The following is a 25,522-nucleotide window of genomic DNA, read 5'->3' as shown; positions in this document are numbered from 1 at the left end:
CACAGCGCGACCGTCTCCGGTGTCTCTCAGTGACAGTCCACCACAGGGAGAGTCCACCAGATGGTTTGCTACAACCTGGCCCCTGAGCCAGGGCAGGAGAGCATGTGAGCCAGGACAGGAGAAAGCTTTTTCAGACCAGGAAAGAATGTGGAAGGGGACTGTCATAAATATAAAGGGAAGGGTAAACCCCTTTAAAATCCCTCCTGGCCAGAGGAAAAATCCTCTCACCTGTAAAGGGTTAAGAAGCTAAAGGTAACCTCACTGGCACCTGACCAAAATGACCAATGAGGAGACAAGATACTTTCAAAGCTGGGAGGAGGGAGAGAAACAAAGGGTCTGTGTCTGTCTGTATACTGCTTTTGCCAGGGACAGAACAGGAATGGAGTCTTAGAACTTTTAAAAAAAGAAAAGGAGTACTTGTGGCACCTTAGAGACTAACCAATTTATTTGAGCATGAGCTTTCGTGAGCCACAGCTCACTTCATCAGCTCACACATCTGATGAAGTGAGCTGTGGCTCACGAAAGCTCATGCTCAAATAAATTGGTTAGTCTCTAAGGTGCCACAAGTACTCCTTTTCTTTTTGCGAATACAGACTAACACGGCTGTTCCTCTGAAACCTTAGAACTTTTAGTAAGTCATCTAGCTAGGTATGTGTTAGATTATGATTTCTTTATATGGCTGAGAAAAGAACTGTGCTGAATAGAATGACTATCCCTGTCTGTGTGTCTTTTTTGTAACTTAAGGTTTTGCCTAGAGGGATTCTCTATGTTTTGAATCTAATTACCCTGTAAGGTATCTACCACCCTGATTTTACAGAGGTGATTCCTTTACATCTATTAAAAGTCTTCTTGTAAGAAAACTGAATGCTTTTTCATTGTTCTAAGATCCAAGGGTTTGGGTCTGTGGTCACCTATGCAAATTGGTGAGGATTTTTACCAAACCTTTCCCAGGAAGTGGGGTGTAAGGGTTGGGAGGATTTTTGGGGGAAAGACGTGTCCAAACTACATTTCCCAGTAAACCCAGTTAAAGTTTGGTGGTGGCAGTGGAAATTCCAAGGGCAAAGGATAAAATTAATTTGTACCTTGGGGAAGTTTTAACCTAAGCTGGTAAAAGTAAGCTTAGGAGGTTTTCATGCAGGTCCCCACATCTGTACCCTAGAGTTCAGAGTGGGGAAGGAACCGTGACATGGTGGCAGAGGTGGGATTCGAACCCATGCCCCCGAAGAGACTGGAGGAGAAGGACAAAGAGAGAAAGCATGTGGAGGAGATGGAGAAGATAAAGGCTCAGCAGAATATACCAACAAACCCTAGCAATCCTTCTCCAGGTACCACTTCCCGTCCCAGAAAGTTCCCCACCTACAAGGCAGGCGATGATACGGAGGCCTTCTTAGAAAACTTTGAGAGGGCCTGTCTTGGGTACAGCATCTCTTCTGACCAATACATGGTAGAGCTGAGGCCACAGCTCAGTGGACCCTTAGCTGAGGTGGCGGCTGAAATGCCTAAAGAACACATGAACAGGTATGAACTGTTTAAATCCAAGGCGAGAGTCAGAATGGGGATAACACCCGAGCAGTCTCGTCGGAGGTTCAGAGCCCTAAGGTGGAAACCAGACGTGTCATTTACCCGACATGCCTACCACATTGTGAAACATTGGGATGCCTGGATGTCAGGAGCAAGTGTTGAATCTCCAGTAAGTTTGCCCTTCCTAGTGCAAAAGGAACAATTCTTAGAGGGTGTTCCTGAGGAAATAGAAAGATACATCCTAGATGGGAAGCCCAAAACTGTAATCGAGGCAGGAGAGATTGGAGCCAGATGGGTGGAGGTGGCAGAGAAGAAGAAAACTGGTTGCAGTTGGAGCGGAGACCAGAAGGGACAAGCCCAGATCACACCCTATTACAGGGGGCCGCCCAAGGCCCCACCTACCTCTCAAAGAACCCTCCAGACCCCTTATCGTCCCACCACCCGGTTCTCCAGCAACCCACCTCGCCCCAGTGACCCATCAGCTGGACGATGTTTTAAATGTAATGAGCTGGGGCATGTAAAGGCCAATTGCCCCAAGAACCCCAACAGATTACAGTTCATTGCACCGGAATCACACCAAAGATCCGCAGGCCCAGATACCTCCCAGATACCCTTGGAGCGGAGGAAAACTGTGAGTGTGGGCGGGAAGAAGGTCACCGCGTGGAGGGACACCGGAGCACAAGTGTCAGCTATCCATGCTTCCTTAGTGGACCCCAATTTAATCAATCCAGAGATCCAAGTGACAATTCAACCCTTCAAGTCCAACTCTTTCAATCTGCCTACAGCCAAGTTGCCTGTCCAGTACCAGGGCTGGTCAGGAACTTTTGCAGTCTATGATGATTATGCCCATCCCCATGCTGTTGGGGGAAGACTTGGCCAATCATGTGAAGCGGACCAAGAGGGTGGGAATGGTCACCCACAGCCAGGCTAAACAAGCCGTGAGGCCTAGCTCTGTTCCGGAAACTTCTATCAGGACCAGGTCAGAGGTGATGGACCTGGACCCCAGGCCAATGTCTGCAGCAGCAGTAGTGGATCCAGTCTCAGAGACCCAGACGGAACCAGTCCCAGAACCGGAACCAGCAGAACAACCAGCACCAGACCCATTGCCAGCACTGAATCCAGTACTTGCAACCTCAACACCGGAGGGCCCCATCGAACCTGAACCGGCAGCAGCCGATAACCCGACACAAGAGGCTCAGCCAGAGCTTGAACCCCAACAGAGTGTCACAGCGGAGAGCGGTTCACAGTCAACGGAAACAGCTCCATCCCCTACATCGCTTCCAAAGGGACCATGCATAGGTCCACAATCCAATGAGGAACTGATGTCTCCAGCATCAAGGGAACAGTTCCAGACAAAACAGGAAGCAGATGAGAGCCTCCAGAGAGCTTGGACGGCGGCACGGAGCAACCCACTGCCTCTCAGATCTTCTAATCGATCCAGGTTTGTTGTAGAAAGAGGACTTTTATACAAGGAAACTCTTTCTGGTGGACACCAGGAAGACTGGCATCCTCAGAGACAGTTGGTAGTTCCAACTAAATACCGGGCCAAGCTCTTGAGCTTAGCCCACGATCATCCTAGTGGCCATGCTGGGGTGAACAGGACCACAGACCGGTTGGGGAGGTCATTCCACTGGGAGGGAATGGGCAAGGATGTTTCTACCTGTGTCCGGTCTTGTGAGGTATGCCAAAAAGTGGGAAAACCCCAAGACCAGGTCAAAGCCCCTCTCCAACCACTCCCCATCATTGAAGTTCCAGTTCAGTGAGTAGCTGTGGATATTCTGGGTCCTTTTCCGAAAAAGACACCCAGAGGAAAGCAGTACATACTGACTTTCATGGATTTTGCCACCCGATGGCCGGAAGCAGTAGCTCTAAGCAACACCAGGGCTAAAAGTGTGTGCCAGGCACTAGCAGACATTTTTGCCAGGGTAGGTTGGCCCTCCGACATCCTCACAGATGCAGGGACTAATTTCCTGGCAGGAACTATGGAAAACCTTTGGGAAGCTCATGGGGTAAATCACTTGGTTGCCACTCCTTACCACCATCAAACAAATGGCCGGGTGGAAAAGTTTAATGGAACTTTGGGGGCCATGATACATAAACGAGCACTCCAATGATTGGGACCTAGTGTTGCAGCAGTTGCTCTTTGCCTACAGAACTGTACCACATCCCAGTTTAGGGTTTTCCCCATTTGAACTTGTATATGGCCATGAGGTTAAGGGGCCATTACAGTTGGTGAAGCAGCAATGGGAGGGATTTACCTTCTCCAGGAACTAACATTCTGGACTTCGTAACCAACCTACAAAACACCCTCCGAATCTCTTTAGCCCTTGCTAAAGAAAACTTACAGGATGCTCAAAAAGAGCAAAAAGCCTGGTATGATAAACATGCCAGAGAGCGTTCCTTCAAAGTAGGGGACCAGGTCATGGTCTTAAAGGCGCTCCAGGCCCATAAAATGGAAGCATCGTGGGAAGGGCCATTCACAGTCCAGGAGCGCTAATTATCTCATAGCATTCCCCACCTCCAATCGAAAGCCTAAGGTGTACCATATTAATTCTCTAAAGCCCTTTTATTCCAGAGAATTAAAGGTTTGTCAGTTTACAGCCCAGGGAGGAGAAACCGCTGAGTGGCCTGAAGGTGTCTACTACGAAGAGCAAAATGCTGGTGGTGTGGAAGAGGTGAACCTCTCCATGACCCTTGGGCGTATGCAGTGACAGCAGATCAAGGAGCTGTGTGCTAGCTACGCGCCAACGTTCTCAGCCACCCCAGGACTGACTGAACGGGCATACCACTCCATTGACACAGGTAATGCTCACCCAATTAAAGTCCAACCTTACCGGGTGTCTCCTCAAGCTAAAACTGCTATAGAACGGGAGATCCAGGATATGTTACAGATGGGTGTAATCCGCCCCTCTGAAAGTGCATGGGCATCTCCAGTGGTTCTAGTTCCCAAACCAGATGGGGAGATACGTTTTTGCGTGGACTACCATAAGCTAAATGCTGTAACTCGCCCAGACAACTATCCAATGCCACGCACAGATGAACTATTAGAGAAACTAGGATGGGCCCAGTTCATCTCTACCTTGGACTTAACCAAGAGGTACTGGCAGGTACCGCTAGATGAATCCGCCAAGGAAAGGTCAGCCTTCACCACACATCTCAGGCTGTATGAATTTAATGTACTCCCTTTCGGGTTGCATAATGCACCCACCACCTTCCAAAGACTTGTAGATGGTCTCCTAGCGGGATTAGGAGACTATGCAGTTGCCTACCTTGACAACGTGGCCATATTTTCCGATTCCTGGGCAGAACACCTGGAACATCTCAAAAAGTCCTTGAGCATATAAGGGAGGCAGGACTAATTGTTAAGGCTAAAAGGTGTCAAATAGGCCTAAACAGAGTGACTTACCTTGGACACCAGGTGGGTCAGGGAACTATCAGCCCCCTACAGGACAAAGTGGATGCTATCCAAAAGTGGCCTGCCCCAAAGTCAAAGAAACAGGTTCAATCCTTCTTAGGCTTGGCCGGTTATTACAGACAATTTGTAACACTATACAGCCAAATCGCTGCCCCACTGACAGACCTAACTAAAAAGAAACAGCCAAATGCCGTTCAGTGGACCAAAAAGTGTCAGAAGGCCTTTAACCAGCTTAAAGCGACACTCATGTCTGACCCTGTACTGAGGGCCCCAGACTTTGACAAACCGTTCCTAGTAACCACAGATGCGTCCGAGCATGGCGTGGGAGTAGTTTTAACGCAGAAAGGAGCTGATCAAGAATTCCACCCTGTAGTGTTTCTCAGCAAAAAACTGTCTGAGGGGGAAAGCAACTGGTCAGCCAGTGAAAAGAAATGTTACGCCATTGTCTATGCCCTGGAAAAGCTACGCCCATATGTTTGGGGACAGCGTTTCCACCTGCAAACCGACCAAGCTGTGCTACAGTGGCTTCATACCGCCACGGGAAATAACAAAAAACTTATTCAGTGGAGTTTAGCTCTCCAAGATTTTGGTTTCGACATCCAACACATCTCAGGAGCTTCTAACAAAGTGGCTGATGCACTCTCCCGTGAAAGTTTCCCAGAATCAGCTGGTTAAAATCGTCCTTGAGATGTGGAAAATATTGTTAGTCTTTATGTACTTGGTAGTATATTTAGAGGTGTATGTGTCTTATTCACTCTGTTTTTTCCTAGAGCTCCAGGAAGAAATCCCAGCCAGTGTTTCACCCTAGCTGAGATTTGGGGGGCATGTCATAAATATAAAGGGAAGGGTAAACACCTTTAAAATCCCTCCTGGCCAGAGGAAAAGCCCTTTCATCTGTAAAGGGTTAAGAAGCTAGGATAACCTCGCTGGCACCGGACCAAAATGACCAACGAGGAGACAAGATACTTTCAAAGCTGGAGGGGGGAGAAACAAAGGGTCTGGGTCTGTCTGTGTGATGCTTTTGCCGGGGACAGAACAGGAATGGAGTCTTAAAACTTAGTAAGTAATCTAGCTAGATATGCGTTAGATTGGTTTCTGTAAATGGCTGAGAAAATAAGCTGTGCTGAATAGAATGGATATTCCTGTCTTTGTGTCTTTTTGTAACTTAAGGTTTTGCCTCGAGGGATTCTCTGTTTTGAATCTAATTACCCTGTAAGGTATTTACCACTCTGATTTTACAGAGGTGATTCTTTTTACTTTTCCTTCTGTTAAAATTCTTCTTGTAAGAAACTGAATGCTTCTTTTAATTGTTCTTAAGATCCAAGGGTTTGGGTCTGTGGTCACCTATGCAAATTGGTGAGGATTTTTATCAAACCTTCTCCAGGAAGGGGGGTGCAAGGTTTTGTTGAGGATTTTGGGGGGGAAAGACATTTCCAAATGGCTCTTTCCCAATAATAAACCCAGTTAGACGTTTGGTGGTGGCAGCGAAAGTCCATGGGCAAAAGGTAAAATAGTTTGTACCTTGGGGAAGTTTTAACCTAAGCTGGTAAAAGTAAGCTTAGGAAGTTTTCATGCAGGTCCCCACATCTGTACCCTAGAGTTCAGAGTGGGGAAGGAACCTTGACACTAGCCAATTACAGTCTATGTTCTCAGTTTATATAAATCCAGATCCAACTGGATTAATTAAGAATAGAGAAATGGCAGACAATATTCAGACAGTTCTTAAAATCATCCCCAGCCCTACATTTCTATGGTTCTATAATGACAGATAAAAAAAAAAAATCAAATTTCTCATTATCACTAGATGCAGTGAAAGCCTTTGAGGGGAACTTTCTGTTTCAAGTCCTGTCCCATATGGACTTTGGCCTCCAGTTCATTAAATAGATACCTACTCTTTACACCAGTCCAAAAGCTGCCTTGCGAGTTAATAGGGTGAGCTCTCCCCTTTTGAGTTACACAGAGGGACTAGGCAGAGATGTCCATTGTCTCCTTTACTTTTTGCACTGGCCGTGGAGCCTTTTGCACAGAGGATAAAGAACAATGGCTTTGTAACAGGATTAGAACTTTCAGGAACAAATCAGAAAATGGCATTGTATGCACATGATGTAATTTTTATCTAAACCAAATATTCCCCAATTATTTGGAAAATTAGTTTCCAAAATAATCTAGGACTTTGGGAAAGCATCTGGGTTTAAAGTAAATTGAGTCAAATCTGAAATGCTAACTATAAAATTGCCAGACACTGAAAAGTCACTCCTCCAGGAAACATTTGGGTACAAATGGGCAACAAATTCTATAAGATATCTGGGAATTCAAATTTCAACCTAGAGCTCTATGATTTAAATGTCAAACCTCTACTTCAGCAAATGAACAAAGATCTGAGGGGCTGGAGGAAGTATGCAATTTTTTGGTTGGGAAGAGTAGCCAGTCAAACTGAATATTCTGCCAAGATACCTTTCTAGTTTCAAAATCTTTCTTTGATTGTTCCACAGAGGACGTAATTAGCATTCATATTGAATAAGAAAAGACAGAGTGAGAATAGCTAATTTATACAGACCCATTACACATGGTGGAATGGCCGTTCCAAATAATCTATGGTACTATTAAGATAGCCAGTTCAAAGCAGTAGTGCATTGAGGGTATTCTAACCCCACCGACACTGGGTTTTTATTGAATATTTCAAAGAATCCTTATTGACGTTACAGGGACAAACCATCCCGATGTGCAGAAAGAATAGTAAATATGGCAGGCGACCAGCTTGGCTTAACAGTGAAATCCTTGCTGATCTTAAACACAAAAAAGAAGCTTACAAGAAGTGGAAGATTGGACAAATGACCAGGGATGAGTATAAAAATATTGCTCGGGCATGCAGGAGTGAAATCAGGAACGCCAAATCACACGTGGAGTTGCAACTAGCAAGAGATGTTAAGAGTAACAAGCAGGTTTTCTTCAGGTATGTTGGCAACAAGAAGAAAGTCAAGGAAAGTGTGGGCCCCTTACTGAATGAGGGAGGCAACCTAGTGACAGAGGCTGTGGAAAAAGCTAAGGTACTCAATGCTCTTTTTGCCTCTGTCTTCACGAACAAGGTCAGCTCCCAGACTGCTGCACTGGGCAGCACAGCATGGGGAGGAGGTGACCAGCCCTCTGTGGAGAAAGAAGTGGTTCAGGACTGTTTAGAAAAGCTGGACATGCACAAGTCCATGGGGCCGGATACGCTGCATCCGAGAGTGCTAAAGGAGTTGGCAGATGAGATTGCAGGGCCATTGGCCATTATCTTTGAAAACTCATGGCGATCCGGGGAAGTCCCGGACGACAGCGAAAAGGCTAATGTAGCGCCCATCTTTAAAAAAAGGGAAGGAGGAGGATCCTGGGAACTACAGGCCAGTCAGCCTCACCTCAGTCCCCGGAAAAATCAAGGAGCAGGTCCTCAAGGAATCAATTCTGAAGCACTTAGATGAGAGGAAAGTGATCAGGAACAGGCAGCATGGATTCACCAAGGGCAAGTCATGCCTGACTAATCTAATTGCCTTCTATGATGAGATTACTGGTTCTGTGGATGAAGGTAAAGCAGTGGACATGGTGTTCCTTGACTTTAGCAAAGCTTTTGACACTGTCTCCCATACCATTCTTGTCAGCAAGTTAAAGAAGTATGGGCTGGATGAATGCACTATAAGGTGGATAGAAAGCTGGCTAGATTGTCGGGCTCAACGGGTAGTGATCAATGGCTCCATGTCTAGTTGGCAGCCAATATCAAGCAGAGTGCCCCCAGGGCCGGTCCTGGGGCTGGTGTTGTTCAATATCTTCATTAATGATCTGGAGGATGGTGTGGATTGCACCCTCAGCAAGTTTGCAGACGACACTAAACTGGAAAGAGTGGTAGATACACTGGAGGGGAGGGATAGGATACAGAGGGACCTAGACAAATTGGAGGATTGGGCCAAAAGAAATCTGATGAGGTTCAACAAGGACAAGTGCAGAGTCCTGCACTTAGGACGGAAGAATCCAATGCACCACTACAGACTAGGGACCGAATGGCTCGGCAGCAGTTCTGCAGAAAAGGACCTAGGGGTTACAGTGGGCGAGAAACTGGATATGAGTCAGCAGTGTGCCCTTGTTGCCAAGAAGGCCAATTGCATTTTGGGATGTATAAGTAGGGGCATTGCCACCAGATCGAGGGACGTGATCGTTCCCCTCTATTCGACATTGGTGAGGCCTCATCTGGAGTACTGTGTCCCGTTTTGGGCCCCACACTACAAGAAGGATGTGGAAAAATTGGAGAGAGTCCAGCAGAGGGCAACTAAAATGATTAGGGGACTGGAACACATGACTTATGAGGAGAGGCTGAGGGAACTGGGATTGTTTAATCTGTGGAAGAGAAGAATGAGGGGGGATTTGATAGCTGCTTTCAACTACCTGAGAGGTGGTTCCAAAGAGGATGGATCTAGACTATTCTCAGTGGTAGCTGATGACAGGACAAGGAGTAATGGTCTCAAGTTGCAGTGGGGGAGATTTAGGTTGGATATTAGGAAAAACTTTTTCACTTGGAGGGTGGTGAAACACTGGAATGTGTTACCTAGGGAGGTGGTGGAATCTCCTTCCTTTGAAGTTTTTAAGGTCAGGCTTGACAAAGCCCTGGCTGGAATGATTTAGTTGGGGATCAGTTCTGCTTTGAGCAGGGGATTGGACTAGATGACCTCCCGAGGTCCCTTCCAACCCTGATATTCTATATTCTAATAAGAAAATTGCAGTAATGTAAACATCACTAGCTACCATGGATTAATAAAAAAAAAATCCCACCCTCCAGAAATTTACACACATCCTTTAGCGAAGGCTACTCTATGGGCTTGGGATAGCACTAGAGAGAAGATAAACTCTTTCCTCACCAATGGCACCCACTGCAAATAATCCAGAGTTTAACCGAAAACTGCAAACTAAAGAGCTTCAAAGACTGGGAGAGCCAAGGAATACACACAGTTGACCAGCTATTCAGTAAGGAAACTTCTAACTTATTTAAGAATCAAAATTAATTTTAGCTGGCCCACTCTCCCCTGGCACCAATACTTTCAAATCAGGCGTTGTGTTTCTCAGTTTTCTAGACAACCTGGTTTATACAGAAAGCTAATTTTAATAGAAGCAATGGCATCCAGTCAATTAGGAAGAAAAAAATTATAACATTTATCAATTGTTGCAGACAGCTTTCCTAACAAATAAGTGTCCCTATGACACACTGGGAAAAGGATATTGATAGCAAATTTACCCCAGAGGTATGTGATTTGATGTGGAAAGGGGACCAGCAACCTCAGCGTGTAGCACAAAAAAATAAAATGTCTTTAAGATATTGTTTCAATGGTCGCCAGTCAGATGGAAAAAATATAGAGATTTAATGGGGATAAATGTTGAAGAAATTGTGGTGAAAGAGGAGTTATGCTTATATGGTGGCCATGTCTGGTCATTTGAGGGTATTGGGATGCAAGCTGTAACGAACTACCACAAATTGCTGGATATTTATTACCAAATGATCCCTTGTAATCCTCCTGGTGCTTCCTAGTGGAAAGGGTCACATAAAAGGAAATTAATTAATCTCTCTTCTGCTAATAGCTCTTGGCTGTTGTTAGCTTCCCACTGGAAAAAGGAAAATAGCCTGACCATAGAGAACTTGTTAAAAAAAATGAAATTGTGGTTATGGAAAAGTTAACATACAAATTACCCAGCAAAATAAACAGAAAACAGGTAATTCAATATTTGGTTACCTTTTATTTACTCAAAGTACACTGACCTGCAAAAAAAAAAAAAAACAAAAAGTACCTGTCCAAGAATCCAGCCTGAAATATTCTAATTGAACAACACTGCAAAGACATTTAACAAAATGCTTTATTTACACTGGAAAATTTGTTTTTAAAAAAATTGTGCATCCTGAATATCAGAAACTTCTGTAGAAGTGCCAGCAGCACAGATATGGCCTGCAGGAAAAGGCAACGAGGGACCAATGACTACCTGGAAGTGGGAGGAGAAAGAAGATCAGTAATAGTAATAGCCATGTCACAGAATCCTCTGACTGATCCCCAAGAAGAACAGCTGAAGGGATGGAATAGAAACAGCAAAGTAATTCGGCACTCTTAGCCCCAACTCATGGTCTGGGTTACATCGCTGTGCAGTGATACTCAGCTGAGCCCCAGTGTCTGTAGCTGTATCTCAGCTAGTCCTTGTCAGGGACATGGGAATGGCACAATTCTGTGGCCATGGAATCTGCAGCAGAATCTCAGCTTCCATTTAAAAATTATGCTCCCAGCCACCACAGCTGCAAAAGAAGCTTTGAAAACTATGAGCAGAGTGTAAACTCCTGCCCAAGTCTGTGAGCAACTTAACACCCACCCCTTAGTGAGGCGTGCTCCACGCATCAGCCCAGTGGGGGAGCTGAAACCTAAAGATGGCAATTTCAATGTCAGCATTATTAATGATTTCACTGTTCATCATCTTAACTACCCAGCTAACAGGAACTGCGAACTGGGGAGAGGAAGCAGCACAGGATGGTGATATTACTTACCTACACAGCTGGAGGCGTCATTTATTGAGGACCCAATCCTGCAAAGCACTGAATGCCTTCTCTAAGGGGCAGAGGGCACTCAGCATCTTACAGGATTGGGTCCTAAATGTCTGCAAAGCACTGTGGATCTAAACCCTTCCTTGTGGCAGGTATCTATGCAGGCATTTTGGGAATGATTTGGGCGTAGCTTGTTTTCAAAAAGCAGTTCTGTTCATCTTGCAGATGATATGAGTGGAGAGGAATCATATGCAGTGCTTCCATGCCACTATCTGCTTGTTAAAATCTGAAAGTCAGTGGCTAAAAGGCTAACAAAAACAGATGTTTGGGAAATTCTATTTTAAAATCAAGTTGTAGCTTGACATGCTGTAATCTGCGCACACATGTTGAAATGCTTTTTGTCTGGGATGAAGTAGCTGGATGAGTGGGGAAGACAGCATTCTACTTTAATATAAGGTCTCTGGCACAGTCTTTGACCTTAAGTACCAACGACTATGTGAGCAAACCAAGGTGGCCAGGAGCATAGTAAATGCTAGAAACACTTGACCATGGATCAGGAGAATTGCACCTTCTGTCGTCAGGAGAGAGGGTGTACCACGTGTCAGCAACCTCACTTTCAGGACAAGAGCCCTCCCCATCCTGACAGTAAGTGCTTCAGCTTCATGATACATACGGCCCCAGGAGAGACAATGCCAAAGTTGCCCTGAATTAGGAAATACAGAATCCTCTATTCTTCCAGCAGGTACTTTCTTGGGCTTTAAGATTTACTTGCATCTCCCACAGACTATGAAACTCTTCACTCTTTGCAAGCTGGCAGAACCGCAAATTGTGAACTTCAAGGCAGTGAGAGGTGGATTTCGATCACAATAATCTCTTATCAGATAGTTTCTCAGCCACACTGATGAAGACTGACAGACCTACCGAGATTTCTGCGTTCATTGCTCTACATTTCACCACACTGTGAGATGACCACTGGCAGTTTGGGTTTGTTATTTGGACCAGTAGGTACATTCTGGGGGGACAAAAAATCCACACTGTTACAAAGTATAAATACACAGCAAGTTAGTGGGAGTCACAAGCTATATTGAGAGGCTGGATAAGAGACTTAGGCTAACTGAGCCTCACGAATAGGGAGGAACTGCACTTGGACTACGTCTGACTCATGACTGCTGCTCTTTCATTTCCTCTTCTCTTTTGCAGCAATGTCCTTGGACCCTTTCCTAGAGCCAGCTAACTGCCTCTTTACTACAGAGCTGTGAGACATGGGAAAGACTCTGACCTCACAAATGGGGAACAAAGCGAGTGGCAAAGCGATACAGGTAACTTCCAGTGAGATGCAATATGTATCATGTCACTTGCTATTTCTTTGTCTTTAGGTCTTTAAAATGACACTAATTACAGTATCAAAGAGAAAAGCAACCTCACGTTTGTACAGAAGGGGGAGCTATTCAGTAACCTCAGAAATCACACATCATTCTGGACTTGGGCCAATGCTCTTCGTGTGTGTCACTTAATTCCTTTCTACTCTGCCCATCACAGTAGTGTTTGGGCATCCTACAAAAGAGGTACAGTTATCCTCCTTTTGTTTATAAAAGTACTTCTGGTGGGAAATGCAGCAAGAGGAATCTCCTTCTGGTCTCCAGCCATGGTTATAATGACTCTAAGCTATGTGTCAGTTTTGGTCTCTTCTGTGTTGGCTACACCTCCCATTTACAGCAGTCAGACAAGGTGATCAGGGAAAGTTTACACTTTGTGTATATCTAACAGAAAATTTTAACAAAAATCACCTATACAGTGGTTTTCTTAAAACAGAGCTAGCAATAAAGGAATTGTGCTGTATGATTCCCAGCATGAGACCTTCTCAGTGAAGGTCAACATGAGGCTTTAAGTGCAGCTGTTGTCAGCTCTGTAATGTCTTTCCTCCTTTTGATTCTCTATATTCCTAGCATTCACACACTATTCCTGGCTCAGCTCTGGGATCCACTGTTTGCACTCAAGCACCCAGTCAGAAAGCAGAATGCCAGGGGATGCTCTGTCTATTCAGCTATCCATCGCAGTGGTACGCTGACACTTTACAAGAGTATATTAAACAGGCCCTGGGTGTTTATCAGCCACACACCATTCTAAATATGGAACTCACTGGTCAACACATAGATGTGTAAAAAGAAAAGGAGTACTTGTGGCACCTTAGAGACTAACCAATTTATTTGAGCATGAGCTTTCGTGAGCTACAGCTCACTTCATCAGATGTATACCGTGGAAACTGTATACAGTGGAAACAGTTTCCACGGTATACATCTGATGAAGTGAGCTGTAGCTCACGAAAGCTCATGCTCAAATAAATTGGTTAGTCTCTAAGGTGCCACAAGTACTCCTTTTCTTTTTGCGAATACAGACTAACACGGCTGTTCCTCTGAAACCTGACATAGATGTGTGTATCTGCAGCACCTGGAAACCCTTTGGAAACCTTGTTTAATATTGATTATTAGAAGGTGTTGATTAGATTTCAACTGAAGAACTCAGGGAATTTATCATCCCCTTCACATTACCATGCAATATCACAGAACCACTACATTCCTGTTCTCAACTTGTAAATCAAACAGGTTTCCAGAAAGGATTCTATGCACCACAACCAAACCCATCTGAACAAGCTTCCCAGTTACTAACTGGCTACTCCAACTGCACAGCACAAAACTCCCTGTGTCTTACTAAGGTAAATCTACATGATGGACTCCATCACTGCAGAGGGCACAGCCCCTGCAAGGAGCTCCCTGGCACTATTGTTAAATCATTGTCCTGCACATGGACAGGGAGGGAACATGAAGCCCTGATTACTGCCGCATGTGACTATCTGGCTTGCGCATTCATGAACAGGATGGGGAACTAAAAACTTACTTCAATTTTTCTCATGACAAGGAGCCCATCAACGATTTTACCTGTAAGGGAAAAAGAACACTTATCAGTAGCAGTTTTATACTGCACTTATTCACCTTTTCTGTAGTCCCAGATTGTCAAGTACAGAGGATACTTTACTCTAATTTCTCAGACCCCTGTGATTCCTTTGCTCTGGACTTGGCTACCTCTCCATACACCATTCTTTGCTCCAGCAAAGTCTCTCACCCATTTATAACTACAGGACACCTGTGGGTTTGTTGTATATCTGATAAAGGGCTCATAAATAATACAACTACAACCTTCCCAGACATGGGGCTGGTGTCTATATCTTCAGGACAGGCACCATGCATCTTCCCAGCAGGTAGGGCGTGCATGGAAATACAGACTGAGTCACAGCCCTCTCCGGTGTATTATTAGACATAATCCTACTGATGGAGATGCAGTTTGTGTTGTTTGTGAACAGGAAAAATGGCTATTATCAAATAGCCTGGAGGACCCAATAAGGAGCAGGGCCCCATCATGCCAATATTATACATTAGTTCAGTAATAAGATGACAGACCCTACCCTTAAGACCTTACAGTCTATGACATAAAATGTGTGCTTTTGTAAAATTACGGCATGCAAACTCTGGTGTCACTCCTATTTCACCATGACACATAAAATAAGCATCAGTTCTCCCCATCCTTCCCTCAACCAAGTTATCATTAACTAGCTGATTTATTACTGCTTTCACAATAGCAGTAGGTTTCGATGCAGATTTCCATAGAAGCTCTTACTCCACTTGGGTAAGATTAATGGGAAACAACAACAAAAACCATGTGGTTGAAACAGAAGGGGTATACGACCAGGATATCACTCTGTGCTGCAGCTACTCACCAAACACAACATGCTTCCCATCCAGCCAGTCACATTTGGAACATGTGAAGAAGAACTGACACCCGTTTGTACTTGGACCACTGTTTGCCTGATTGAAAATGCAAAAACAAAACACAGAAAAAAGTTACGGAATAGAACATCTCAAGCCAGAGGCAGTCAGAAGACAGAGGTGCCTGAAACAAGAGCGAGCTGTCACTCCTGGACTATATTCTAAAGTTAATATTAGCTCCACAACATGTGGAGCAAAGAAAAAAGCAAGAAGTGCCATGTGCTATGATGGGGACTGTGGCCTCAGAGCCCTTGCTGAGCAATAACAGGTCATCTGAATCCGATCTGTGGATAGTTCTCTGAAAACATCCACTCAATGTGCAGCGGCAGTCAAAAAAGCGAACAGAATGTTGGGCATTATTAAGAAAGGGATAGATAATAAGACAGAAAATATCATATTGCCTATATATAAATCCATGGTATGTCCACATCTTGAATACTGCATGCAGATGTGGTCACCCCATCTCAAAAAAGATTTATTGGACATGGAAAAGGTTCAGAAATGGGCAACAAAAATGATTAGGGGTATGGAACAGCTGCCGTATGAGGAGAGAGTAATAAGTCTGGGACTTTTCAGCTTGGAAAAGAGATGACTAAGGGGGGATATGATAAAGGTCTATAAAATCATGACTGGTGTGGAGAAAGTACATAAGGAAGTGTTATTTACTCCTTCTCATAAACACAAGAACTAGGGGCCACCAAATGAAATTAATAGGCAGCCGGTTTAAAACAAACAAAAGGAAGTATTTCTTCACATAATGCACAGTCAACCTGTGGAACTCATTGCCAGGGGATGTACTGAAGGCCAAGCTATAACAGGGTTCAAAAAAGAACTAGATAAATTCATGGAGGATAGGTCCATCAATGCCTATTAGCCAGGATGGGCAGGGATGGTGTCCCTATCCTCTGTTTGCCAGAAGCTGGGAATGGGCGACAGGGGATGGATCACTTGATGATTACCTGTTCTGTTCATTCCCTCTGGGGCACCTGGCATTGGCCACTGTCAAAAGACAGGAGACTGGGCTTGGTGGACCTTTGGTATGACCCAGTGTGGCCATTCTTATGCTCTTATCTGCGAGTGTGTGCAGCCAGCTGAATCACAGAGATTCTTCTGTAGCTCTGAAAGAGCTTTGGGGCCAAAATAATACCGTGTTGAGATCCATAACATCACACTGTGCTTTTGGGAGAAGGGTGCGTCTTTTGAATTGATGACACTTACTGCATCATAGAAATTGTCACAGATGAAGCTGAAAATTTAGGGATCTGTGTAGGGGAAAGTTATGGATTTTTGCAGTTAGGAAGGATGCTTAGGATTATAGGATAAACAGGTTAGCTGGATGCTCTGCTAAAATGATCAGCAGTGAAACAGTTAATGATGAAATTTATTTAGCCCTCTACAGGTTTCAGAGTTAACACACTCTGAAAGGTGTGGTACAGTTCCCACACCTCTCAAAGCTGTCTTTTCAGGCTGTCTCAGGAAGATATCACTGCATCAGTTATACTTGGTTCATGTTTTCAAGGTTCTCTTTGCAGCCAGGAGGTGGCCCAGAAACAGGTTACTTAAATTAACACTGAGAAAGGAGAATTCTGTAACAAATTCTGCAGCTTCAGAATCACAGGGTATCTGGGGTTCTGCCCAGTTATGTTCCAGCACAACTGCCCATTATGGGGGTACCATCCTCTGAAATAGCTAGTTAGTGACAACATACTGCACTACATAGACCATTTGTCTGGTCCAGCATGGCCTTTTGTATGTTCCAACCTACATAGCATATGATGGTGGCTGTGTTTCTATAAAATGAAGCACAGAGCATATATTATACAAGATTCAAACACTATTTCTATTGCTATTCAATTCCTTGACTCAACATTAGTTGGGTGGTGTTTAATAACAATTAGCAGGTAGAGAAGAAAGACTCACTGGAGTGCAAAAATATGAGAGACCAATAATTCTAAAAGCAGAGCAAATTAAACCTACCCCAACAATTCTAATAGAGAAGGGTAAATTATTGACTGAACTGCTACCTTGAGTCATGTTCATTAGCACCTTATGCCATTAATGGTTCCACTGAAGTCATTGGGAGCTACTCACAAAGTAAAATACTGTTCAACATGACTATGAGTAGCAGAATCTGGCCCTAAATGAGGATTTTTCAGACATTCTATCCAAAGTAGGAGACTTCTGCAAGCCAGGAGATAAGCTAAGAATCTCCACAAGGAGCACAGAGCTATTTTAGTCCTACCACTTTGTCTTCTTCTACTTACCATAGACAACAGCCCAGGAGCAGAATGTCTGAGTTTGAAGTTTTCATCTGCAAAGGGACCCCGGTATATACTAGCTACTCCAGTACCATCTCCCTGTATAAAGAGAAGGAAGACAGGTGTTCAACCCCACCTCGATAGAAGTGCAGTCTGTAGCATGCATTTAAAATTCCAAGATAAACTGCTTTGTTAAATCAGAGTTCCAGTTCAGAACATATTTCCATTTGAAAACCATTGTTAACGAGAATGTTAGAACTGAAAACATCTGAACATTTTAGAGTAAGAAAACCAGGAGTCAGTGTTCTAACAGCAACTATGATTAAGTCCTTGCTACCTTGTCTGCCTTCCTCATATTAGCCAGAAACTTGCTCCCATTGCCATATGAAACTACAGGAGAGCAAGGACAGATGGTGTCAAGTGGGGGGTGGAGTCCAGGTATCAGAGCCAGGAGACAAGAGGTCATGGATGGTAGTGAGTGGATCATTTTAGACACAGCAGACATTCTGGAGGAAACAGAAGGGAGGAGAGAAGGAAAGGCGTGGGTGTGAAGTTTAAAAGTGTCACAGGTGACAAATGAGGCAGAGGTGGTGATGATGAAGGGTAAGCATGGTGGAAAGGGGGGGTGGGGTTGGAGGAAGGCTCAGGGTTGAGGGCTAGCCTCAACTGTTTTAAGAACAGGGAAATGATCCCCTCTGTTGGCTTTTCCAATGGATGTCTGTGAGGCCTCAGATGACACACTTATGGGAAGCAGAGATTATAACTTTGCTGAAGTTCCAGCCATACTGAGGCAGCTTTTACTCACCCTAACTGCCAGCATTCAGGCCTCAAAACAATTTATAAATTATACCAGCACAGTATGTCACTTCTGCAAATTAGAAGCTTGCACTGTTACAAAGGAGTTTAGAACTTCCATGTAGGGTTGTCGATTAACTGCAGTTAACTCACGCAATTAACTCAAAAAAATTAATCGCAATTTAAAAAATCAATCATGATTAACTGCACTGTTAAACAATAGAATACCAACTGAAATTTATTAAATATTTTTGGATGGCACTGTAAAAATGATAAAAAATAGTATTTTTCAATTCACCTTGTACAATTACTGTAGTGCAATCTCTTCAGCATGAAAGTATAACTTACAAATGTAGATTTTTTTTTTGTTACACGACTGCACTCAAAAACAAAATAACGTAAAACTTTACAGCCTACAAGTCCACTCAGTCCTACTTCCTATTCAGCCAATCACTAAGACAAACAAGTTTGTTTACATTTACGGGAGATAATGCTGCCTGCTTCTTATTTACGTCACCTGAACGTGAGAACAGGCATTTGGATGGCACTCTTGTAGCTGGCATTACAAGGTATTTACGTGCCAGATATGCTAAACATTTGTATGCCCCTTCATGCTTCGGCCACCCTGCCAGAGGACGAGCTTCCATGACGATGATGCTCATTTTTTTTTAAAAAAAGCCTTAATTAAATTTGTGACTAAACTTCTTGGGAGAGAACTGTATGTCCCCTGCTCTGTTTTACCCGCATGCTGCCATATATTTCATGTTATGGCAGTCTCGGATGATGACCTAACACATGTTGTTCGTTTTAAGAACACTTTCACTGTAGATTTGACAAAATGAAAAGAAGGTACCAATGTGAGATTTCTAAAGATAGCTACAGCACTCGACCCAAGGTTTAAGAATCTGAAGTGCCTTCCAAAATCTGAGAGGGACGAGGTGTGGCGCATGCTTTCAGAAGAGTTAAAAGGGCAACACTCCGATGCAGAAACAACAGAACCCGAACCACCAAAAAACAAACAAACAAAAAAACCCCCAAACTTTCTGCTAGTGGCATCTGACTCAGACAATGAAAATGTACATGCATTGGTCCCCACTACTCTGGATCGTTATCGAGCAGAACCCGTCATCAGCATGGATGCACGTTCTCTGGAATGGTAGTTGAAGCATGAAGGGACATATGAATCTTTAGCGCATCTGGCATGTAAATATCTTGCAGTGCTGGCTACAACAGTGCCATGCAAATGTCTTCTTACTTTCAGGTATATTGTAAACAAGAAATGGGCAGCATTATCTCCTGCAAATGTAAACAAACGTGTTTGAGTGATTGGCTGAACAAGAAGTAGGACTGAGTGGACTTGTAGGCTCTGTTTTATTTTTGAGTGCAGTTATTTTTGTACATAATTCTATCTTTGTAAGTTCAACTTGCATGATAAAGATATTGCACTACAGTACTTGTATTGGGTGAATTGAAAAATACTATTTCTTTTGTTTTTGCAGTGCAAATATTTGTAATAAAAATAATAGAAAGTGAGCACTGTACACTTTGTATTCTGTGTTGTAATTGAAATCAATATATTTGAAAATATAGAACATATCAAAAAATATTTAAATAAATTGCAAAAAGAAAAGGAGGACTTGTGGCACCTTAGAGACTAACCAATTTATTTGAGCATAAGCTTTCGTGAGCTACAGCTCACTTCATTGGAGGCCTCACCACAAGTACCTCTTTTCTTTTTGCGAATACAGACTAACACGGCTGCTACTCTGAAACCTTAAATAAATTGTATTCTATTATTGTTTAACATTGCGTGATTAATTTTTTTAACCACTTGACAACCCTACTTCCATGATGTCTAACAGGTGATTCCTACAAGTATTATTTGAGAGTGCAGGAGGGCTACTGCTTCCTCAGGACCCTCCAGATCCAGAACGGTGCAGGGCTCTGGGGGCACTAGGACTCCTGTGGCATACCCTTTGCCTTCAGCCATGTGGCTTTAGGCTTAGGGAAAGAAACAGTGAGTCAGAACAAACCTGCCTGAGGCCAAAACTGGCAGAGCAGCTTCAGAAGCAGTGTAAGTAGGGGCTTCTAGACACTGATGATTTATTTTTTCCCCAGTTGACTGGACATTCTCTTCCCCTGTGCTGACTGGTGTTTGCCCCAACCCCCTCCTCTCTTCCCCTCTCCTTGTTTTCTGTTTAGCTTAGACCCTCCCTCACTAAAGCACACCAAACACTAAGAAAAAGCACAGTGGCACTAACATGATGTTTGCTGCTATCACTGTTTATTCTGCTCTGTACGTTCTACCCTGCCACTGTTAGTCTTATCTGGTTAAACTACAAGTTCTTCAAGGGAGGGGCTGGCTACTGCTCTAAGTAGAATGCCCAGCACAACTGCTCTCAGTTGGTTCCTGGCTCTACTGTAATAAACAATTTTTCTCTCATAATTAGCAGTAGCAATAAGTTACAAGTGTCAATGGAGCTTGTAATTTTTGCTAAGCTTCTACTGGAAGTTATCAAACGTCCCTGTGGGGTTTAGAAGAGCACTCATGAATAAAGAACCTGACTTTAAATAAACATAGGTAGCTAAACCAAGCTTCCTGTGGCCAGTTTTGTGAGAGCTATCATGAAGAATCAAAGCATAACCATTTTTATCTGATTGGTTTTGATCAGCCAGCTTTTATTCATTTTGCCAACTCATAATTCAAACTGAAAAAAATAGCAATTTTCCCAACTCCCAAATAGCTCAATGAATCTCAAACTTAAAAAAATATTCTCCTCTTATCAAAGCCTGAGGCCTACAAATTTCAAGCAGAAATTACCTTTTAATTCTGAGATAGTTCAGTAGGGGAAAACCCATCAAACTTAGTAACCCTTCGTAGAAGCTCCGTTTCCTCTAAATACAAACGTTCTCTCCACACAGCCAATTATCATTTTTCTTCACTAGTGTGAGATGCAGTTTATGAAACACTGGTTAATCTGGTAGTGCAGAAAATTACACTTCCTTTTGAAAACATGAATGTCAAATCCAACCCTCAACTGGCAGACCAAACATTCTCCAGAAAAGAGGATGGAGAACATTGATGTCGTGTGGAATGAACTGTCTCATGGTTAGAGGCACCTCCAGCAGGCCATGGAAACCCCACTTTGCAGAGGACAGTCATTGCAGCAGAAGAGCCCAGCACTTCTCACCCAAGGAAAGGGAATTTTTGCATGTCAGAAATACATGACAATTTAGCTAATGCTGTTCCAGTTGCTGCAGAGAAAACATTTTGCCCAGTCCCCAGATATCTGTTTCCTAGCACGTTCCAATTTATTCCAGTGCAGAGAGTAGGAAAACACCAGCGAAGCTTCTCAAGTAATATCTTCTCATGAGAGAAATAGCGAATAGAAAACAGATGAATATCTACCCGGGAAAGAGCAACACACCACACATCCTTTAAGACAGGAAAAGAACACAGAGTACCTACGTTTACAAAGTCACCTCCCTGTATCATGAAATCCTTAATGACTCTAAAGAAGTAATAAAAAAAATACTAGTTACTTCTTTCTGAAAAAGCTTGAGAAGCTTAATATGTTAGTGAAAAATAGAGATACTCCCCACAACAATGAAAATGCATCATGATTTGCAAACACATACATTCTGTAATAATGTATATAATTCCAATATATAATTCCCACTGTTTAAGATAAAACGAATTGTGGCCCTTGGCCGTTAGATCTGATGATGTACTCAAAGGGAATTGAGCCCTGATCTCAAGAGAGGCAGAGAAAGGAGAGGTACTGCCTGTCTGTGGGATCAAAGGCACCTAGAAGGCAGTGGTTTCTCTCTGTAAGTACAACAGAAGGGCTAGCAAGAACTACAGTGGACAGAGTCCCGCAAACTATAGGTGCAAGGCAGAGGTTACAGAAGGAAAACAAATTCAGAGCTACTATTTTTTAATGTGTACAGCATGCCTCTTAGTTCAAGGATGTCCTTAAAAAGAGGGCTCCGGAATGCCTATAGTTCACCAAGCTGTTTTAAGCATTAGAAGGAAAAATATTTACCTGTGGAAAGTGCTCCCTTTGTAACCTATTGGGACACCATCTTTCCTACAAAGAAAGAAAAAGAAAGGGCACTGGGAGTCACTGCACCTCACAGCACGAAACCCCCCAGGAGTCTTTAGTCCCAAGAGCTCCAAGCTGAGGAGATCAACTCCTATGTGCTGCCTTGACATGTTTCCCTCTTACACTGCTTGTGAGGGCAGCTTGTTTGGCAATATTGCAGTTTGTAGCCAATTCAGTCCGACAAACAGCAAAAATATTTTTAACGTCAACTGAGTGTTTTCCAAGAGTCTATTTTGCATTCATGTAGGTAACAAGGAGGAGGTTAAGAATAAGTACATTTAATCCCTACTGTCTGTCTATAACTCTTCCTGCTTGTGGGAACTTATTGCTTAAGCGGAGGCAGAAATTGACCCTACATACCTGAATTCACCTGTACAAAATTGCCTGAAAAGAAAAAACAAACAACACACCAGTTAGTGAGTCACTTTGAAAAGTTATTTGAAAATCAAGGACACAAATTATTACCCACTGAATATGTCACAGAAGAGGAATAGCAGGGATGTCCATTATTAGAAGGAATAAATGACACTGTCTCTAGAAGCAGGTGCCATCAAGAGCTGTAAGTAACTTTCAGCTCCTCAGGTTTGTTTCTGCAGCTGGGAGAGGGATAGGACCGAACAGATACTGGGGCTTGTAAGAGGCAGGTGAAGTGGAACTGGGCAGCATTTTGTGGAGGTCTGTGATGGATGAGGATACACTTGCTCATCTTGAGGGACTGGGCTGTCTGTTGTGCAAGACACCCTCCAGCCAGAGGTAAGCAAGCAGGGGCCAAGTCAGTATGTTGCCATCTCTCTTGTGTACTGAGGTGCTATGGGAGGAAGAGGCAAACATGAACAGAGTGGGCTGCTAGGTTTCTGAGTCATGCACACATCTCCCAAGCAAGAATGGTTGACTTGCTCCTCTTTTCTGAGCATGTGGGAGTAGCAGCTTGGGCCAGGCCTCCTTCCTTAGGAACTAGTAAAAGTCTGGCCAGTCCGAATGTACAGCTGAGTTTTGCTCACTCTGTGGACTGAATCTCACAAGGACATAGCACAGAATTTGGTGCCTGGGTGGTGATGGGGAGATATGACAGTAAGGCCACCACATCTGCTAGGCTATTTCCAATATGGAGACTTGACATGGGATAAGAGTCTTAACCCTGTCCCTTACCTTTAGAGGACCAGCTAAAAGTAAAAGTTCAGAGAAAATTATGCATGTCTGAGTAGACGAAGTTAGACAAACCCGTGACCATTCCCACCTTCCCCAGAATGTGAGTCCATGGAAGCAGGTGGTGGGCAGGAAAACAAGAATGGTCAAAGTAGGATTTCCTAGAGGTGAAAAAAAAATGGCCAGGGGTAACATTGGTCTGGCTTCTGGCAGCCTAGCAAGCAGGTACTTTTAGTCCAGAAGGTGTATCCCAGGCTTCAGAGTCTAAGATTTAGTTTCATTTAAATCTCTAGTCTTGAATATTATAAAGACATCTTAAAACATGACTTGAGTGTAACTGATGCAGTGTAACTAATGCCTGGGTCTGCAGAGAGCCTGAAACTAAACTTTGAGAAATGTGAATTACCCCTTTCATCTGAATGGGATGATAGCTCTGAAATCCAGTGATGACAGTTTAATTGTCAAGGCTGTTAATGATTTCCTTACTGATAAAAGCACATTTTAGAGAGGACTGATCACTTACAAGTGTGCAATCTGCTGCATGGGGCAGCTCACACATGTGCCTCAAATGGGCAGAACTCAGTGCACAACCACTACTGAAATCTCGTCCCAACCAGACACCATGGGCACGGAGCTGCGCTGGGCGCCCCACCACAGGGAGGGATGGTCCGCTATGGGGCTGTCCTACCATGTGTTGCTGCGTGACCGACCCCAGGGCACTGGGCTGCCTCAGTAGGAGCAAAGTGCCACAGGTTACCTGAAATTCTCCGCCGTTTTGGGCACAACGTCAGCGAACAGCTCCACCTTCATGCGGCCGATCTCCTGGGGGGACAGCGAGAATCAGCGCTGGGCGCCGCCCGTCTAAGGGCTGTGACCCCGCCGCGCCCGCCTCTTCCCCCGGGCCCCCCACTGCAACCCCTGGGCCTGGGCCCGGGCCCCCGCACTGCAACCCCTGGGCCTGGGCCTGGGCCCCCGCACTGCAACCCCTGGGCCTGGGCCTGGGCCGCCGCGCCCGCCTCTTCCCCCGGGCCCCCCACTGCAACCCCTGGGCCTGGGCCCGGGCCCCCGCACTGCAACCCCTGGGCCTGGGCCCGGGCCCCCGCACTGCAACCCCTGGGCCTGGGCCCGGGCCCCCGCACTGCAACCCCTGGGCCTGGGCCTGGGCCGCCGCGCCCGCCTCTTCCCCCGGGCCCCCCACTGCAACGCCTGGGCCCGGGCCCCCGTACCCGGCCGCCTCTTCCCCCAGGCCCCCGCACCCGGCCGCGCCCGCCTCTTCCCCCGGGCCGCCGCGCCCGGCCGCGCCCGCCTCTTCCCCCGGGCCCCCGCACTGCAACCCCTGAGCCCGGGCCCCCGTACCCGGCCGCCTCTTCCCCCGGGCCCCCGCACCCGGCCGCCTCTTCCCCCAGGCCCCCGCGCCCGGCCGCGCCCGCCTCTTCCCCCGGGCCCCCGCACTGCAACCCCTGAGCCCGGGCCCCCGTACCCGGCCGCCTCTTCCCCCGGGCCCCCGCACCCGGCCGCCTCTTCCCCCAGGCCCCCGCACTGCAACCCCTGGGCCCGGGCCCCCGCACCCGGCCGCCTCTTCCCCCAGGCCCCCGCACTGCAACCCCTGGGCCCGGGCCCCCGCACCCCGCCGCGCCCGCCTCTTCCCCCGGGCCCCCGCACTGCAACCCCTGGGCCCGGGCCCCCGCACCCGGCCGCCTCTTCCCCCGAGCCGAGCCCCCCCCCACTCCCGCGGGCCCGGCGCCGCAGTGGCCCAGCCCCCACCTGGCCGCCGATGCTGACATCGAAGAAGACCACGGGGTTGTTGGGATTGGCGGCCAGCACCGCCATGGCGACCCAGCCTCACCCGGAACCGGAACCCGGCCGCCGGCAACATGGCGGGCCTGCCCCAGGCACGCGCGTGCGCAGCAGCACGTGCT

At 45.4% G+C, this 25,522-nt stretch overlaps 1 protein-coding gene across 1 annotated transcript; it reads right to left on the bottom strand.

Annotated features, from left to right (window-relative positions):
* Positions 1-10,670: 10,670 nt before the first annotated feature.
* On the bottom strand, positions 10,671-25,510 carry PPIH (peptidylprolyl isomerase H). Its single transcript, XM_048824931.2, has 10 exons — positions 25,368-25,510; positions 24,361-24,425; positions 22,818-22,841; positions 22,398-22,442; positions 21,821-21,863; positions 17,563-17,655; positions 15,250-15,337; positions 14,373-14,413; positions 12,399-12,489; positions 10,671-10,930 (listed from the first exon to the last, which is right to left on the bottom strand). The coding sequence occupies exons 1-9, from the start codon at positions 25,431-25,433 to the stop codon at positions 12,421-12,423; spliced, it is 534 nt and encodes a 177-aa protein (XP_048680888.1). The 5' UTR covers positions 25,434-25,510; the 3' UTR covers positions 10,671-10,930; positions 12,399-12,420.
* Positions 25,511-25,522: the final 12 nt, after the last annotated feature.

The sequence above is a fragment of the Caretta caretta genome, chromosome 18 (genome assembly GCF_965140235.1).
Source record: "Caretta caretta isolate rCarCar2 chromosome 18, rCarCar1.hap1, whole genome shotgun sequence".
NCBI classification, from domain to species: Eukaryota; Metazoa; Chordata; order Testudines; family Cheloniidae; genus Caretta; species Caretta caretta.
The sequence above is the reverse complement of the archived record's forward strand: the minus strand, read 5'-3'. Positions and strand labels throughout refer to the sequence as shown.

What these genes read in the sequence shown, in the direction of transcription:
- PPIH (XM_048824931.2), bottom strand. Translation starts at nt 25,433, where the DNA reads ATGGCGGTGCTGGCCGCCAATCCCAACAACCCCGTGGTCTTCTTCGAT. An exon ending in ATGTCAGCATCGGCGGCCAG is followed by an intron (nt 24,426 to 25,367) that starts GTGGGGGCTGGG and finishes CTGTCCCCCCAG; the next exon opens with GAGATCGGCCGCATGAAGGT. An exon ending in TTGTCATGAGAAAAATTGAA is followed by an intron (nt 12,490 to 14,372) that starts GTAAGTTTTTAG and finishes TTGTCCCCCCAG; the next exon opens with AATGTACCTACTGGTCCAAA.